At 38.8% G+C, this 15,350-nt stretch overlaps 1 protein-coding gene across 2 annotated transcripts in view; it reads right to left on the reverse strand.

Moving 5' to 3' along the window:
* The window catches only part of LOC114653601 (solute carrier family 22 member 6-A-like), a 97,825-nt gene that overhangs the window by 20,737 nt on the left and 61,738 nt on the right, over positions 1-15,350 (reverse strand). For both annotated transcript variants that reach the window (XM_051935522.1, XM_028804006.2), the window contains exons 3-7: positions 13,961-14,115; positions 11,454-11,622; positions 10,756-10,879; positions 4,354-4,469; positions 2,421-2,635 (exon numbers count right to left, since the gene is read on the reverse strand). In XM_051935522.1, coding sequence (XP_051791482.1) covers positions 2,421-2,635; positions 4,354-4,469; positions 10,756-10,879; positions 11,454-11,622; positions 13,961-14,115 — 779 coding nt within the window. The remainder of the gene's footprint in view (positions 1-2,420; positions 2,636-4,353; positions 4,470-10,755; positions 10,880-11,453; positions 11,623-13,960; positions 14,116-15,350) is intronic.

Here is a 15,350-nt window from a genome sequence, read left to right on the forward strand (position 1 = left end):
GTACAACAAATAGTTGGCAAGAACAGTGCACAGCTCCTATTGGGGTGAGCTGCATTATGTAATGTACACTTGACTAGTATCAAGGTTTAGTGAGAGGGGCAAGTGTAATAAGAGTGAAAGGCAGAGAGTCCAGACAAACTGACTGGCTACTAGAGAGGGGAGTCTCTGTCAGCTCAACAGGCTAAGACAGTTGTACTCTGCACCCTGAATCCAGTGGAGTTCATGTCTAGCAGCTCTGTCTGAGGATGTGATGTCATTGTATTGTATGTGCAACCGAGAGCAGTGCTGGCTAAGCAAATGGCATCCCAGTGACACTCATGCCATTTTCCCAAGAACAGAAGGAGACCCATTCTGATAACTGAGACTTGAGTCTTATTTAAACTGCTTGATTGTTTAGTTGATTGCCAGAATACAATTATCCAGATCCACTGGAGTGTTACTGCTTACATAATCACATGGAGATACAATACAATACAGTTTATTTTTGTATAGCCCAAAATCACACAAGAAGTGCCGCAATGGGCTTTAACAGGCCCTGACTCTTGACAGCCCCCCAGCTTTGACTTTCTAAGAAGACAACGGAAAACTCCCAAAAAAACCTATCAGGGAAAAAAATGGAAGAAACCTTGGGAAAGGCACTTCAAAGAGAGACCCCTTTCCAGGTACGTTGGGCATGCAGATGACTGTATATGACTTAAGAGTTTGGTGGCCTAAAGATACAAAATGTGCGCAAGTCTCCTTGTACAGCATTGAATACAACAATATCACTTGCTGGATGGCAAAGGAGCTAACAGTATCCTGGTGTGGTGTAGTAGTGGTAGTGGTAGTCGTCGTATTCTCATGTATACAGATTACTGACCAACAAGCTCACTTCAGTGCCACGATAAACTAGAATGTACTCACTTCCTTAAGTACTGTATGAGTATTGGATTTATCACAGTGGAAAGTGCTTTGTTAAAGCTTCTCTTGTCATAAATGACCTTTATGGATGGGAGTATGGCTCTAGTGATGGATTGGGCGAGGTTACCCACCTGCTACAGAGTCTTACTACAACACTGTGACGGACGCAGCTTGATGCTATGCTGTCCGCTGCGCACCTGAAGATGCCAGTGAGAATCTCATGAATTACACTTGTCAAATGCCAATAACGGTGTAACTCCGCATTCTTTCTAGGTCAGTTACATTGGAAAGCTTTTCTATCAGACTTTTAAAAGGCATGGATTGATGCCCCTCCGTGTATTAAAGCTACTTTATAACTGACACAGGGTTTGCCCCTTGTGCCTTCTTTGGATTGTCCCCCACATGGTTTTGAACCTCAGCCCCTTGTTTTCACATTTCTTCTGTGTGAATCCACAAGGAAAATGATCAGCTGAACAGAAGCTCAACTTGTGTAGCTCAGAAAGGTAACATCATTTTTAAATGGGGGGGTGCCATTATCACTCCATCGTAAATCGTTTGCATGTCAAATACCGGCACACTCTCACTGACTTAAATTTGCCATCTTTGCTTATTGACAAAAATCTCTTCTTTTCATTGAAATATGGTGGCTCAAAAAAATAAAAGAAAAAAAAAGAATCTTTATTTTTTTGTCATGTTTGTTCTAATAAAAGGTTATGTGAGCCGTTAGCCAGAGTCTATCCCATCAGCACTGGGAGCAAGGCACCTGGGGGGTGGGAGGGGGGACAGGGTCTCAAAGTACCCTGACGTGTTATGGGAAAAAAGGAGATGTTGGGGGGAAAACTCCTACTACTGCAGGTCTCTGCACAGATTGTTCTCATGCGTTTCAAAAGTTATAAAGAGCTGAGCTAAACTAGTGAATGTGGGTCGATCAATAGAAAGACCATTTATTTTAGATTGAGAACACCCTTTAAAAGGGAAAATGTTAACCTTTTATGGCAGAATGACGGTTTTTATAAAGGGCTTTAATTTCCTAGGTAGTTACAGCAGGTTGGTTGTGTCTACTCCATTGTCGGGCAGACAGTATGAAGGCCAGTGGTTGATCTCAGGAGGGAGACAAGGCACTGGTGAACACCATCTTTGTTACAATGCTGTGAAAAGAAGAGATTTCTGTCAATAAACAAAGATGGCAAATTTAAGTCAGTGAGAGTGTGCCGGTGTTTGACATGCAAACGATTTACAATGGAGTGATAATGGCTGCCCGGGGTTTGTTTCCTGCCTTGCACCCTGTGCTGGCTGGAATTGGCTCCAGCAGACCCCCGTGACCCTGTAGTTAGGATATAGCAGGTTAGAAAATGACTGACTGACAACGTAGAATAAGTCTGTGAGGGTTAACAGTATCCTGTTAAAATAAAAGAGCTGCTTGGTACATACAACCCAGTAGCCTCAGGCGCAAGGCAGGTATCAGCCCTGAAAGGCAGAAATCCACTAAAGCAAAAATAACAAAACACAAATGTGCTCACCATAAGGCACAAAGGCATTAGCCAGGATGAGAAGGCCAGAGATTAACAGAAAGGCTGCTTGACTAATTCTCCGTCCGATAAACATCATAGAAAAACCACAGAGTGCCTTAGCAGGAAAGTCAATGGCTCCAAATATCACTTGAACCAAGAACACACTGACACCAAACCTCTGCAGGTCCATAAGTAGGCCATAGAATCCAAAGCTGGTGGCACACCTAGAATTAGACAGAATAACCGAAATTTTAACTTGCTGTTTCTACTTAGCACTTGGCTACTGTGCATAATGTTTTCTCATCAAATAACATGAAAATTATTCTGAAACAATAAAATGAAAGAAGATTTGATGAAGAAATTTACAAAAAAAAATGGAATTTAATGGTCTAATAGCACTGGACTTTAATAATAAAACTGAGAGAAAGAAAGAAAGAAAGAAAGAAAGAAAGAAAGAAAGAAAGAAAGAAAGAAAGAAAGAAAGAAAGAAAGAAAGAAAGAAAGAAAGTATATGTAGTGTTAGTTGAAAAGACAAATGAGTACCATAAAAAATTCTGAAAAGTGCAAAGTGCATACTTCATTTCATAATTGTTTTAAGTCAATGGCTACAAGACTAAGGGCCTAATTTTTGTATTAAAGGAATACTCCACCCAAAAACAGTATTTTTAAAATAAGTTATTTACACCGTGTGATTTGTAATCATGGCTCAGAAAAATTTTTACTGTAATGCTTGCATGGAGAACATAACACGGACATAAAATTTCTGATAGAATGGGAACCTAAGCTGACCAACACTGGACTAGCAAACAGTATAAAAATATCCAAGAAAAAAACCTCACATTTCTCATGTTGCATAATCCAGTCGTATGCTTAGAGCGGACATTTTTGCGGAAACATTAAAAAATGCCTCCAGAAAATGTAAGTAATTCAAAAATAGGAAGCACATTTACATGGGATTGTGCTTTTGAATTGCAGAAGTGCTTCTTCCCCTCATCCATTGGTCATGAGCCCTGTCTTGAATTCAAAAGCACAATGGAGGCACAGCATACATTTCATTATCATCATCATATGTACCTTTTCTAAGTTAAAATAAAAACTAAACTAAAATAATTCTCTCAAAGTAAAAAAAAAAAGTAAATGAGGTAAGCTGGCAATAATAAAAACTCACACATAAATGGTTAAAAGTTTTTAAAATGAAACTGACACTAAACTGAAAAGTAACTGACAGGTGAAAATAGCATTGAAGTAAAAACTAGTTTTTAAAAAATGGAAATACAGAAACCACAATCTTTACACACAGGTAATTTAAGATGTGTGAGAGTTTTTCAATGTGTTTTGTTAACTTTATTTTACTGAACTATATAACACTTATCATTTATTCTTTTCTCGTACACAGGCATTTTTTTATTTTATATTTGTTAAAAATGTGTTCCATGGTAAACATGTTTCTGTCAGGGTCAGGGCTACATTTCCAGAGAAAAAGTTCTATAGTGAGGCATTGTCATAACTAATCAGTAACACATACTACCGGTATATGTGGAACAGTGAATAACATGGCGAGGTTTGGTGGGGACCTCCTGAATATTACATTAAAATTTGGGAAGGAAATTCTTTACTGTGCAGTAGGTTTTTCTGAAATTTCTGAAAGCATTGTGACAGAGGAGCTGGGATAACATCTCAGATGCCAGGAATTGTGTCATGACCAGAAATATCAAACAACAAAATGAATATAACCTTATTGAGGAACACAAATGCTAACTGAATTTTAAAAACATGTTAAACATGTCCTCTGTGGATGAGCTACCATTGATTCCTCACAGCTGGAGAGGTGGAGGGTGAACCACAGACCTCCTGGTTTGAAGCCCAGGTGTTTAGTTACTATTCCATAGCAATCTCAGAAGAAGTAAGCAAATGTTATTATTGGTAAGAAATAATCTCTTACCAGAGAATCATGAGACACAGAGTGGTCCTTCTTATATAGGGAGTACGGAAGAGATCAATGACAGTGTATATCTTCTTGTCTGACTGCACTTCGTCCTGCATATGTTCCTTCAAAACCTGTGCTTGGAAGAAAAAGGACATTGGAGTAATTCTTTTACTTTTTAAATCAAGACATCCTCCATTGAGAAGCAACAGGTATTATACATTCAAATGCTCAAATCATTCATCATAACATCTATTGATAAGTAATTTTCTGTCAAAATTTAAATGATTTACTTTAAAATTGAATAATGACATTAAACAGGAGCCACCCAATTCCATTTTATTTTATTTGTATTGAGGTGGACATCTTCAGCACTGCACACTTCTCTGTTGCAGCCTCCAGTAGCTTTTAAGGAATAATAACAAACTAAAGGGTTTAGGAATCCTGAAGATGGTCCTCTTCTCTCCCCTCCTTCTCACGTATCGTTTTCCTGTGTCTGGTTCACAACCCAGGTCATAAAGTCAGGTAAGAAGGTGTGATTGTGCCTGAGCATGTGAAATGTCCTATAATTTTACCTCTAGAAAATAAGCAAATATGTGGCAGACGGTGACAAGAGGATCTCTGACCTTTTGAAAGATCTGATTCTGCTGATTCAGTCAACCAATCAATTCTTCCCATTTGCTGTTACACAAACCATCACTGGAATGTTTGATTTGTTTTCATTCTCAGTGAGCTGTAAACTTGCTTACAAGACACAAGTCAAGATCAAAGCAGGTATGTCAGAGAAGTACACACAAATACCTCTTTGGAATCCACAGTTTCTGATATCTGCAGCAAATAACGATGAATCAAAAAATGACTGAACACTTTTTTATTTGTAACACTTGAAGTTTGCATCCTCCCTTTGACTGAAGATTGCTTTTTAATTGGCAACACCTTATCTGTTTCAGAAAAGCTGTCTTTTGCTAAGGTTCAAACAATTTTATAGAATTGTTTCAGTGTGGCAGGTTAGATGAAGTGGCATTGCTAAATAGGTCCTTGTGTGTGTGTGCGTGTGTGTGGGCACACACTGTGATGTCCAGGGGCCTCATGTATAAACGGTGCGTACGCACAGAAATGTTGCGTACTCCTGTTTCCACGCTCAAATCGCGATGTATAAAACCTAAACTTGGCGTAAAGCCACGCACATTTCCACGGTAACGCATACCTTGGCGTACGCAATTTCTCCGCTCGGTTTTGCAGACTAGCGGCACCCAGCGTCAAAGCAGTGCTACTGTTCCTGTGTGGTTACTCTTTCTTAGATCCACATCCACGGCGGCGGCTTTATCAAATACACTGAAATTAACCGCATATTGTTCATAAATTTAATGCATCTGATTGTAATTAACCTGTAACAATATAATGGTCCACAGAATGGTCAAACTACTGTTCCTGTGTGCTCATCCTTTCTTTCTTAGCTTCACATTCCTGACGTGGCTTTATAAATATACTGAAATTAACTGCATATTGTTTATTAGTGTAATGCATCTGATTGTAATTAACCTGTAGCAATATAATGGGCCAGGGAATAGCCATAGTATTCCAAATACCATAACTGCTTTAGCGTTGTTACGCTCACTGCATCTTGTTCTTCTTTTTGCTGTTCCCGTTAAGGGTTGCCACTGCGGATCATCTTTTTCCATATTACTCTCACTGCACCACTCGGAGTATTTATATCACTGTATCTGAGTGTGAATCACAGCAGCAGATGATCGGAAAGAGAATTATCGGTATACAGTTTCAAGTACACACTACCTCAACCACGGCAAAAAGCATCAAAGCCTTTCCTGTACGGACCTCGCATTTCAGAAACAGTTTCATCCCAAGAACTCTAAACGCACTCAATCAGTCCATCAAGTGCTCCTTGTAGAACTGTTTGTACTTATAAGTACAATCACCTCACTGTAAACTTGCACTACAGTTACAATATTGCACAACCTGCGCTGCTTTATAAAGCGCGTATGATGACAATATCATTTTTAAGATGAAATGCAGCAAAATATGTTGCTTATAGTATACAGATAAAACTTTAACTACATTTAAATAATCTGTATTGTTAATAATTAAACATGTGAGGACACGGTGCCGCAGCGTATAGCTAGTTCAAGGATAGCTCCTGCCTCGCGCTGTATTCTTGCTGGTGCTGACGCGACACTGGAAGGATAGACGAATAGAATAATTAAACATGTACTACAAAGATATTTCAATGTTCCTTAAAAGTTTTGAAGAATCGGCGTTCAAAGCTTACAGATGGCTTAACGTCTATTACAGAGCTGATTGTGTGGCGATTGAAGAAAGAAAAGTAAGGACAGGAATTGGAGGTTAGTACGTTTGAAAGAGACAGTACTTCTGTAATAAAGTATTTCATCGAAGGTCGCACATGGTGCAGCAAGCCTCTTGCGTGAGATATGAACAATTACTGCGCCACCGTGTTCCCATGTTTAATAACATGCTTTCATTCCTATCATCATGAAAATGATATCACGTATACATCTCAGTATTTTAATTATTCAGAGAGCTGTAATATCACAAATGTAATGGATTATGTGTCCTGTCGGAGAAAGAGAAAGAATGGAAGCACGTAGTGATTCACACACAGAGCACATAGAAGATCAAACACAGAACAAAGCATTTAACATGCCACTTGAGAAACTAGTAAAATAAACGATTTTAAGATGAAGTTTATGATGTTCTACTTTAATGGCAAAATAAACTACGTGATTAAAGTGGAAATTTCGAGATTAAAGTTGACATTTCGTGCTTTTTTCTCACTGTGTGCCAATGTTTTTTGTTTGTACCCTAATAAGCATTCATATGACACTCAGACGGTGGGCTACGACTTGCCTTTTCACGGCGACTTTGATATGTGATTTCTTTTTTATTTCGGGCACTGTGCGACTTTGTGAATTTGATCTTTCGAGTTTCTCCGACACTCTGTCACTCGATCAACTTCCTTTTGTTGATTATATCACTGTTTAAACCAACAAATAGTACGTTTTTCCTTTGCCTCCACTTGATATTCGCTGAAATTCTTATATTTTCCCATGTGCTTTTCCCATTGTCTTTTCACAGAAGGCTATTTATATTGATTTGCAAATTCAAAGAGGCATAATTCTGGCAGGAGTTGGGGCGGGACAGAAGGCGCGTGCACGTGCGTTACTTTTCACACTGATCGGGATTTATGTAGTGGAAGAACATGAAAGTATGCGTGCAGATTCCTGCATCTGGATTTTTCTGTGCGTACGCACAATCCCGCTTTTGTGCTTACGCCATGTTATAGTGTGAGTTCTACGCACGGTATTATACATGAGGCCCCAGGTGTTTTGTCCTGCTTGTGCCTGTTGCTTGCTGGCATAGGTTCCAGCTGCCCCTAACCCTGCTTTGGATAAGTAGGTTAGGAAGATGAAAGGACATGAAAGGATGGACATTTTAGTGTACAGTATATGTGATATGACCTGTATGGCACTTGTTCATAACAATTTAAAAAAAAAAGCCTTGAATCAGACATTTTAATAATAAATAAGAATTCTTTACATTTCTATTGGGTGGTCCAGATCTAATTATGCAATTTTCATTACGCTATAACTTATTAAGTTTATTACATAGAGATTTCACTTAAAATTCTTTTTGTTGCCAATAGATGGCAGCACCTGCCCTGCATTCCAAAATGGCGGGGAGACGGTTGTCAGTCGAACAGTTGCATAATTAGATCTGGACCACCCGGTATAGCCCTTACTCACTACTCAGAGCACTTTTCATAGTGAGTGGGGAGACACTTCAACCACCACTAATGTATAGCAACCATCTGGATGATGCAACAGCAGCCATTTTTGCGCCAGTATGTTCAGTACGCATTAGCTGTTAGGTGGTGAAGTGGTGAGGTACACAGCCAATTAGAGATTAGGGGGCCAGAATGGGTTTCCATTCCAGAATAGGCTGTGTTGGGCAACTTAGCCTAGACATCTGAAGACATCCTGCTCTTTACAAAGGATGCCGAGGGATCTTTTATGACCACAGAGAGTCAGCACCTCAATTTTACGTTTCATCCAAAGGACGGTCCCATTTTTACAACACAGTGCCCCATCACTGCACTGGGGCAGACAATAGGGTAAGTGTCCCCTGCTGGCCTCACCAACGCCACTTACAGCAGCAACAAAAGCATTTCCTAGATCAGAGGTTTTCAAACTTGGTCCTGGAGACCCACTGTGATTGCAGGTTTTTGTTCCAGGCAGGTTCATAATCAGTGACATCAACTGACATCCATCCATCCATCCATCCATTTTCCAACCCGTTAAATCCGAACACAGGGTCACAGGGGTCTGCTGGAGCCAATCCCAGCCAACACTGGGCACAAGGCAGGAACCAATCCCGGGCAGGGTGCCAACCCACCACAGCAACTGATAACATTGATTTTCAAAATTCGACTTGATGTTTGTGGATAGGACTGGCGAACTTTGTTGGGCTGAATGGCTTGTTCTCGTCTAGATTGTTCTAATGTTCTGATCTCATCTAATTAGCTGGCATTTTTTTCTCTTTTCTTATTCTACATTCAAACATGAATGATTACATCTTGCCTGAAGAAGGGCCCTGAGTTACCTGGAAAGCTTGCATATTGTAATCTTTTTAGTTAGCCAATAAAAGGTGTCATTTTGTTTGGCTTTTCTCTACATTCATAATGGCTAACACGGTACAACCCCCTATTAATCTCTACAGTGAGCCAAAAAAGGTGTCATTTTGCTTGACTTCTCATTGTGTCCATAATGGCTAACACAGTACAACACCCTACTTCTACAATGACTCAAAGAGAAACCGTCTCCTCACACATACCACTTTGCTGAACACAATCATCCAGGCCAACTTTACAGATCTGCAAGCAGAACTGGTAGCCAATAAAGAGAAGCAGGCTAAATTAATTTGAAACGCTTGAACTCTGAAATCCATTGTATCCTGTCACAACTCTTTCATTTGCTCTTTAATGAGGTTACAACCTCAAAAGCAAAGCTAACTGATCAGGAAAATGGGGCTGCAGAGGCAACCAAAGAATTTTTTTTGGCTTAAAGTTGGAGTAGCGAATGATAACCCAAAATTGTTTCTCAAAGAAAATGTGGCCCACAAAGTTCCCAAGTCTCCCAGACTGAGCTCCTGTGATTATGCAGTTTGATTATTGGGAGTATATAAGCTGTGAAGATTTATCAGGTCCTCATCCATTTCTTATTAAAATTATCTGTGCTACTTGTCTCACCATCATACACGATGTGGCGTTAATTTAGAAGTTGCATTTACTGGTTATGAATGTAACAAACGGTTTATTATTTACCTTATGCTTGCACTACAAAGTGTGGTATTATTATTATTCTCCTTAGCCTGCAAATTAAGGATGTACATTGTGGTGGTAACAACCTTAGTTGATTTTGTTACTTGCAGGTGGAACTAGGATTGTGTAAGTTACTGTTCTCCTCTGCTTACAGTTATTACCCAAATTTTGCTTCCTTTTTTGTTGGCCTCACCAGTGACTTGATTAAATCCTCCGACATTAAGCTCTTGATTGGTGTTGAAACTAATTCTGAAATGATTCTGCTGCTAGACAGAGCCCCCTCACTTACTGGCAAACACACTCCTCATTGTACAGTTTCTCTTGTTAATTTACTGCAGATCTCAATCTGATCCATTTTTTCTAATTACTGCACCTTTCAGCTAAAGAATTCTTATTTTCTCTTCTTGTCATAATTCTTAATCCTGTACAGACTTCATATTCATTTCATGCTTTCTTGTTCTGTTACTTTGAGTCTCTTCATTTGCATTGGCTGATCAAAACTTTTCCCACAAAACAAACTTTTTTTGGTGTACAGCTTCCTTGTATATTGCATGACTTTTTCCCATTCAGTCTCAGTTATGTTGGTAATTCTGGTTACTATCTGGGAGCCATTAATGGCTTCACTTGGAGTTACACTGCCTCTTTCTCGTCACTCTAAAACTCAGAGATGTGATGTGTAAAGACTTTGAACTTTTAACTGACCTCGATAGTCTTCTCACCTAAAGGGCAGAGCTTTATTTTTTGGCTGGGATTCATTCCTTGCCTTAAAAAAAAGTAAAAGTAGGCCAAGCACGGGCACTGACCTTTGAGATGGCAGACTGATAAAGAACTGTACCGACAAGTAATATGAGAAAGGGAAATTCAGAGGATCCCACAAGCTTGTTTGTCCAGCATGTAGTGAAATTTGGTAAAATCATGCCAATGGGGCATTGTGTGATAGTGGCACTGTGGCACTGGGCACTCCACCAGGTAAAAGCACATGAAAACATAAATGCTCTAATGAGAAGTTAGGCACTTTGGCACTTCACCAGAATTTTGTCCAGTGTCCGAACACTTCAGATTCTCACCTCTGCTGTGATGGCTTCTCCCTCTTTTTCATGTCCATTGATTCTGGCAACCTTTTTAATTTGATTAAGAGCCTCATCCGATTTTTTATGTATTATCAGCCATCTTGCAGATTCTAAAATCCACCTAGGATATTAAGAATTGTACTTTAAGAGCATAGTTCTGAACACATTTCCTAAATCACATTCAAAACATCCAAGTTCATCAGGATTGTGTATACAGCTCTTTTGAAAGTCCTGTATTTATCGTCTCTCAGCTTTTTGAAGGCCATCATGTTTGTAGTTCAGGCATTAAGCCACACATACCATTTAAGAGTTTATACCCGTTTTCAGGTTGAAACTTAGAACCCTATGATGTCTACTTAATTGGAAGAATAAGACATCTTGAAATGAACAAATAAAGACATGCCATTCAAATATTCCCCCCTACTTTCTTGCCCAAATCTTGAAGGTGGACCAAAGCCCAACTGGACAGATCCATACATGGGATATATATATCTGTAACCATGAAGCTAAACTATTAGTTATGGATCAATTTATTCTGACATCACAATATTTGTTAGAACACCAGAATTGAATTATTTTGGAAAGCATTTACAGTAATTGCATACCCTGGTAGGTAACATAAATACATTTTCAGCTAAAATGTGCGCAGGTATTGTTATTTAAAGAAAACATGAGAACAGAGACTAAAGACATACCAACTGTAGAAGAAGCAGATAAAAAATGGAACTGAGATGACCAACTGCAGTTTGCGCCAATCGCGAATCCCATATGCAATGCCGGCCAGCACAAGCTGACCAATGGTGAAACTGAATGAAGCCGTTGTACCAATAATTGTGCGAGATTTCATTGGTGTCCACTCTAGAACTGTAAAGAAATTAAAAATAAATATCATTAAATTAAAGCATTTATTTAATTAGAAGTGTAAAAGCAGAATAGGGTGGCACAGTGGTAGCGCTGCTGCCTCGCAGTAAGGAGACCTGGGTTCACTTCCCGGGTCCTCCCTGTGTGGAGTTTGCATGTTCTCCCCGTGTCTACATGGGTTTCCTCCGGATACTCCGGTTTCCTCCCACAGTCCAAAGACATGCAGGTTAGGTGCATTGGCGATCCTAAATTGTCCCTAGTGTGTGCTTGGTGTGTGGATGTGCCCTGTGGTGGGCTGGCGCCCTGCCCAGGGTTTGTTTCCTGCCTTGTCCCCTGTGTTGGCTGGGATTGGCTCCAGCAGACCCCCGTGACCCTGTAGTTAGGATATAGTGGGTTGGATAATGAATGGATGAAAGAAGAATAACATTTTCATTCAAAATTGAAAGTATAATCATAATAGCCTGTTAAGTAGATAAGAGAATATTCAGTCCTTCGTTTATCCACATACCTCCCTCGCCGATTATTAGAATACTGTAGCTTGGATGTTCCCACTAAAGGTCGTGTGTCTCTTGATTGTGTAACACTCACAATCCTTACAAGTGAAGACATTAACTTTAAACTTATTACATTCCTTGATAAGAGGAGATTCTCTTTTTTTTTTATCATTTTTTAACTTGGGTTCAACAAATGCATGAAATATTTCAATAATTTCTTCTAGCTGTAACTTTACAATCAATCATTTTAGTTGTGTTTGCATTAATTACAAAAAGCACCTATCATTAGTGCTGGCACGTTAAATAATGCTGACCAAGGAAAGGTACTTTTTTACTGCCAGTCTGCTATGTAATACATTCTGAATACACATAAATCAATAAATTCATTCCACATAAAATATATATATATATTAAGACACAGGCTTCATAATACAATACTTCCACAATACAGTACATCCTAATCACAGGAAAAATAAATAAATAAATAATATTATTATTGTTACAAAAACTGAGAAAAAAAGAGCTAAAAATGAACAAAAAATACAAAAAAGCATTAAAATGTTTAAAAATGTATATATTTTTCATTGATTGTATTTCACCCAAACATACTGTATGTTTTTATTTAGTTTTGCAGTCACAAAACTGAACGCAAAACGAAACTCATAGTATTGGCAGATTTTAGCAAGGCTTACAGTTTAGCAACTCGCTCGGCTATAAAGCAGCGCATGAGCATTAGCACTAGAATCCCTAATAGTGATGGGAAGTTCGGATCATTTTACCGACTCGGACCTTTGAGTCTCGTTCAGCAAAATGAACGAATCCTTTTTCGAGTCATTTCATTCATTTTTGCAAAATATAATTAAAATGTTACCTGTTACCTCCCTAACACATCTACTGCTTACACAAATGTTGATCACACTACAAACAAGACAAAACTATAATGCTATAAGAAACAGAAAATATTAATTCATTGTTTACCTAGGTCTTAAGTCTATGATTCGCTCACCTCGCCTCTTATCTGACAAGTTTTCGGGTTTGAGTCGTTCGTTCATCACGTGACAGCCCAATTAGCTAACCAAGGCAGTCTGAGCCAGAAAAAGAATTGATTAGTTCATCTCTCGAGTCTTCGGGTTCGAGTCATTCGTTCATCACGTGACAGCCCCATAAGCTTAACCAATGCAGTCTGAGCCGGAAAGAGAATTGATTAGTTCATTCCTCGAGTCTTTCGAGTCGTTCATTCTTTTGTCACGTGACCACTTACCGGCTCAGTACCTCAGTCAAATACTAATGTAAAATTCCATTTGTTGTATGTTGGATCATATTTAGAAATTATCATAAAATTATCAAAAATATCTAAAACGCATTTTCTTATAAATAAAAAAGGTCTGTCAATTTCTGTCACTATGATTTTTGACGACTCGTTCTTCTCGAGTCACATTAAAGATTAGTTCAAAATGAACGAATCGTTCAAGAATGACCCATCACTGATCCCTAACACCTACGAATCCTACCTGACTTTATATTCTAGATTGTCGACCAGAAGCAGGGAAAAAATATTCGAGAAGGAGAGGAGAGAAGAGAACCATCTTCAGGACCTTCTTAAGAAAATATGTTTCAATTCAATAGACTACAATTATTGACTTAAAATGGATTACCTCGCACAATTTCCTAGAAATATAATTATCTACTTCAAGACATTTTTAAACTCAAAAATCTTAAGTGTGAGTCAAACTGATGTCTGAAGCCTTTATGTTTGTGTTGGGCAATGTAACCTTCTGAGCATTGTCATTTTTGATGACGGGCTTTTACAGTACGTAAAGCACACAGCCATGAGACTGAGGACTCACCTAGACAGACGACATTGAGGACAACTCCGGATATGGCCATGCCAGTCATGAAACGCAGGAAGCAGAAGACACCGTAGGAAGGTGAAAAGGCCGTACACGTGCCCGACACGGCCAGCTTCAGGTACGAAAAAGTGAGGAGTCTGCGTCGGCCAAACCTACAAAAAAAACAATAATGGTAGGCTGCTTTTTCTAGAATATTACATAAAACAGGCATGGAAATATAACAGTCACATTTTATATTGTCTCTGGAAGAAATATTAATATTTTAAGGTTGTGAGTAGTTTTATGATAGATCCATTCACTACATAAATGCCAATTTGTTATCCTTTGTGTATCCAAAATGACTGAATGATTAGGCTCTGACTTTTAAAAACTTGCTGCTTGTAATTTGAAACTGCTAAAGACCAAATAGCAATTAGTTATGATGACGGATTCAGATGATTGTTAAAAAAGAACATTTAAAAGTATATATAAATTGTTAAGACTACTTTTCAAGCATATCAGTACAGCTTGCAGAAATGAAATATGATGCATGACTGAATAAAGGGAATCAAAAGAAAAGGGGAGTGACCTGTCTAAGTGGACACTCCACTCATCATTGGCTCTACCCACATGACCGAACGATGAAGCTGTGTTGTGGGAAAGAAAACGAGCAAGACTGTCTTGATGCAGCCAGTTCATAGTAGTGGGTGTTAGCCATGCTCAGGTTTGTACAATCTACATTTTCACGTAAAGTGTAGGTTTAAAAGCATCCCGGTAATGGCAGTTGGAACCAAACGATCCATATCTGAGGCTGGCATGCATTTCTACAACATAACTTTATTCATTTGATTAAACAGCTGAGTTCAAAAATTATGCCAAAAGAGACAAATAAGAATTCAGAACTTGTTGTTTCTTATCACTGATTTGTTGTGGCATTTAATGACCCTATCAAGTTCCATACAAATTGTCGTTGCAGGAAAAGAAATACTAGGCAGTCTTGGATAGAACTATAAATCGTCTGATGTGATGAAACTTCTTTCTTTGTGGTTCATACTGCATTGGTTACTGATGAACTAATGCCTTAACAGCAGCTTTGTTTGGTCTTCATAGGACTTCTAAGGCACCAATGACAAGCTTTACAATAGGAGCAACCGTCAGTGAAAATATCCGTCACTTCCAGCGCTACCTAGACCTTGACAATGGCTGTGTTTATTCTTAATAAGACTAAGAACTCGCGCCAGTGACAACACTTAGAGTAGAGGCTACCTATTGGACTTTTCATGGGTACTTACTACCCTGAACAGGACCTTAAAGAGGCTTTCTTTATTTGCTCTTGCAAATCACCAAGAAGAACACTTCAGAACAGAGATGGCTATAGCACATCTATTAGTCACTTCATGTCTATGTA

Source organism: Erpetoichthys calabaricus, chromosome 1 (assembly GCF_900747795.2).
Source record: "Erpetoichthys calabaricus chromosome 1, fErpCal1.3, whole genome shotgun sequence".
Classification (NCBI taxonomy): domain Eukaryota; kingdom Metazoa; phylum Chordata; class Cladistia; order Polypteriformes; family Polypteridae; genus Erpetoichthys; species Erpetoichthys calabaricus.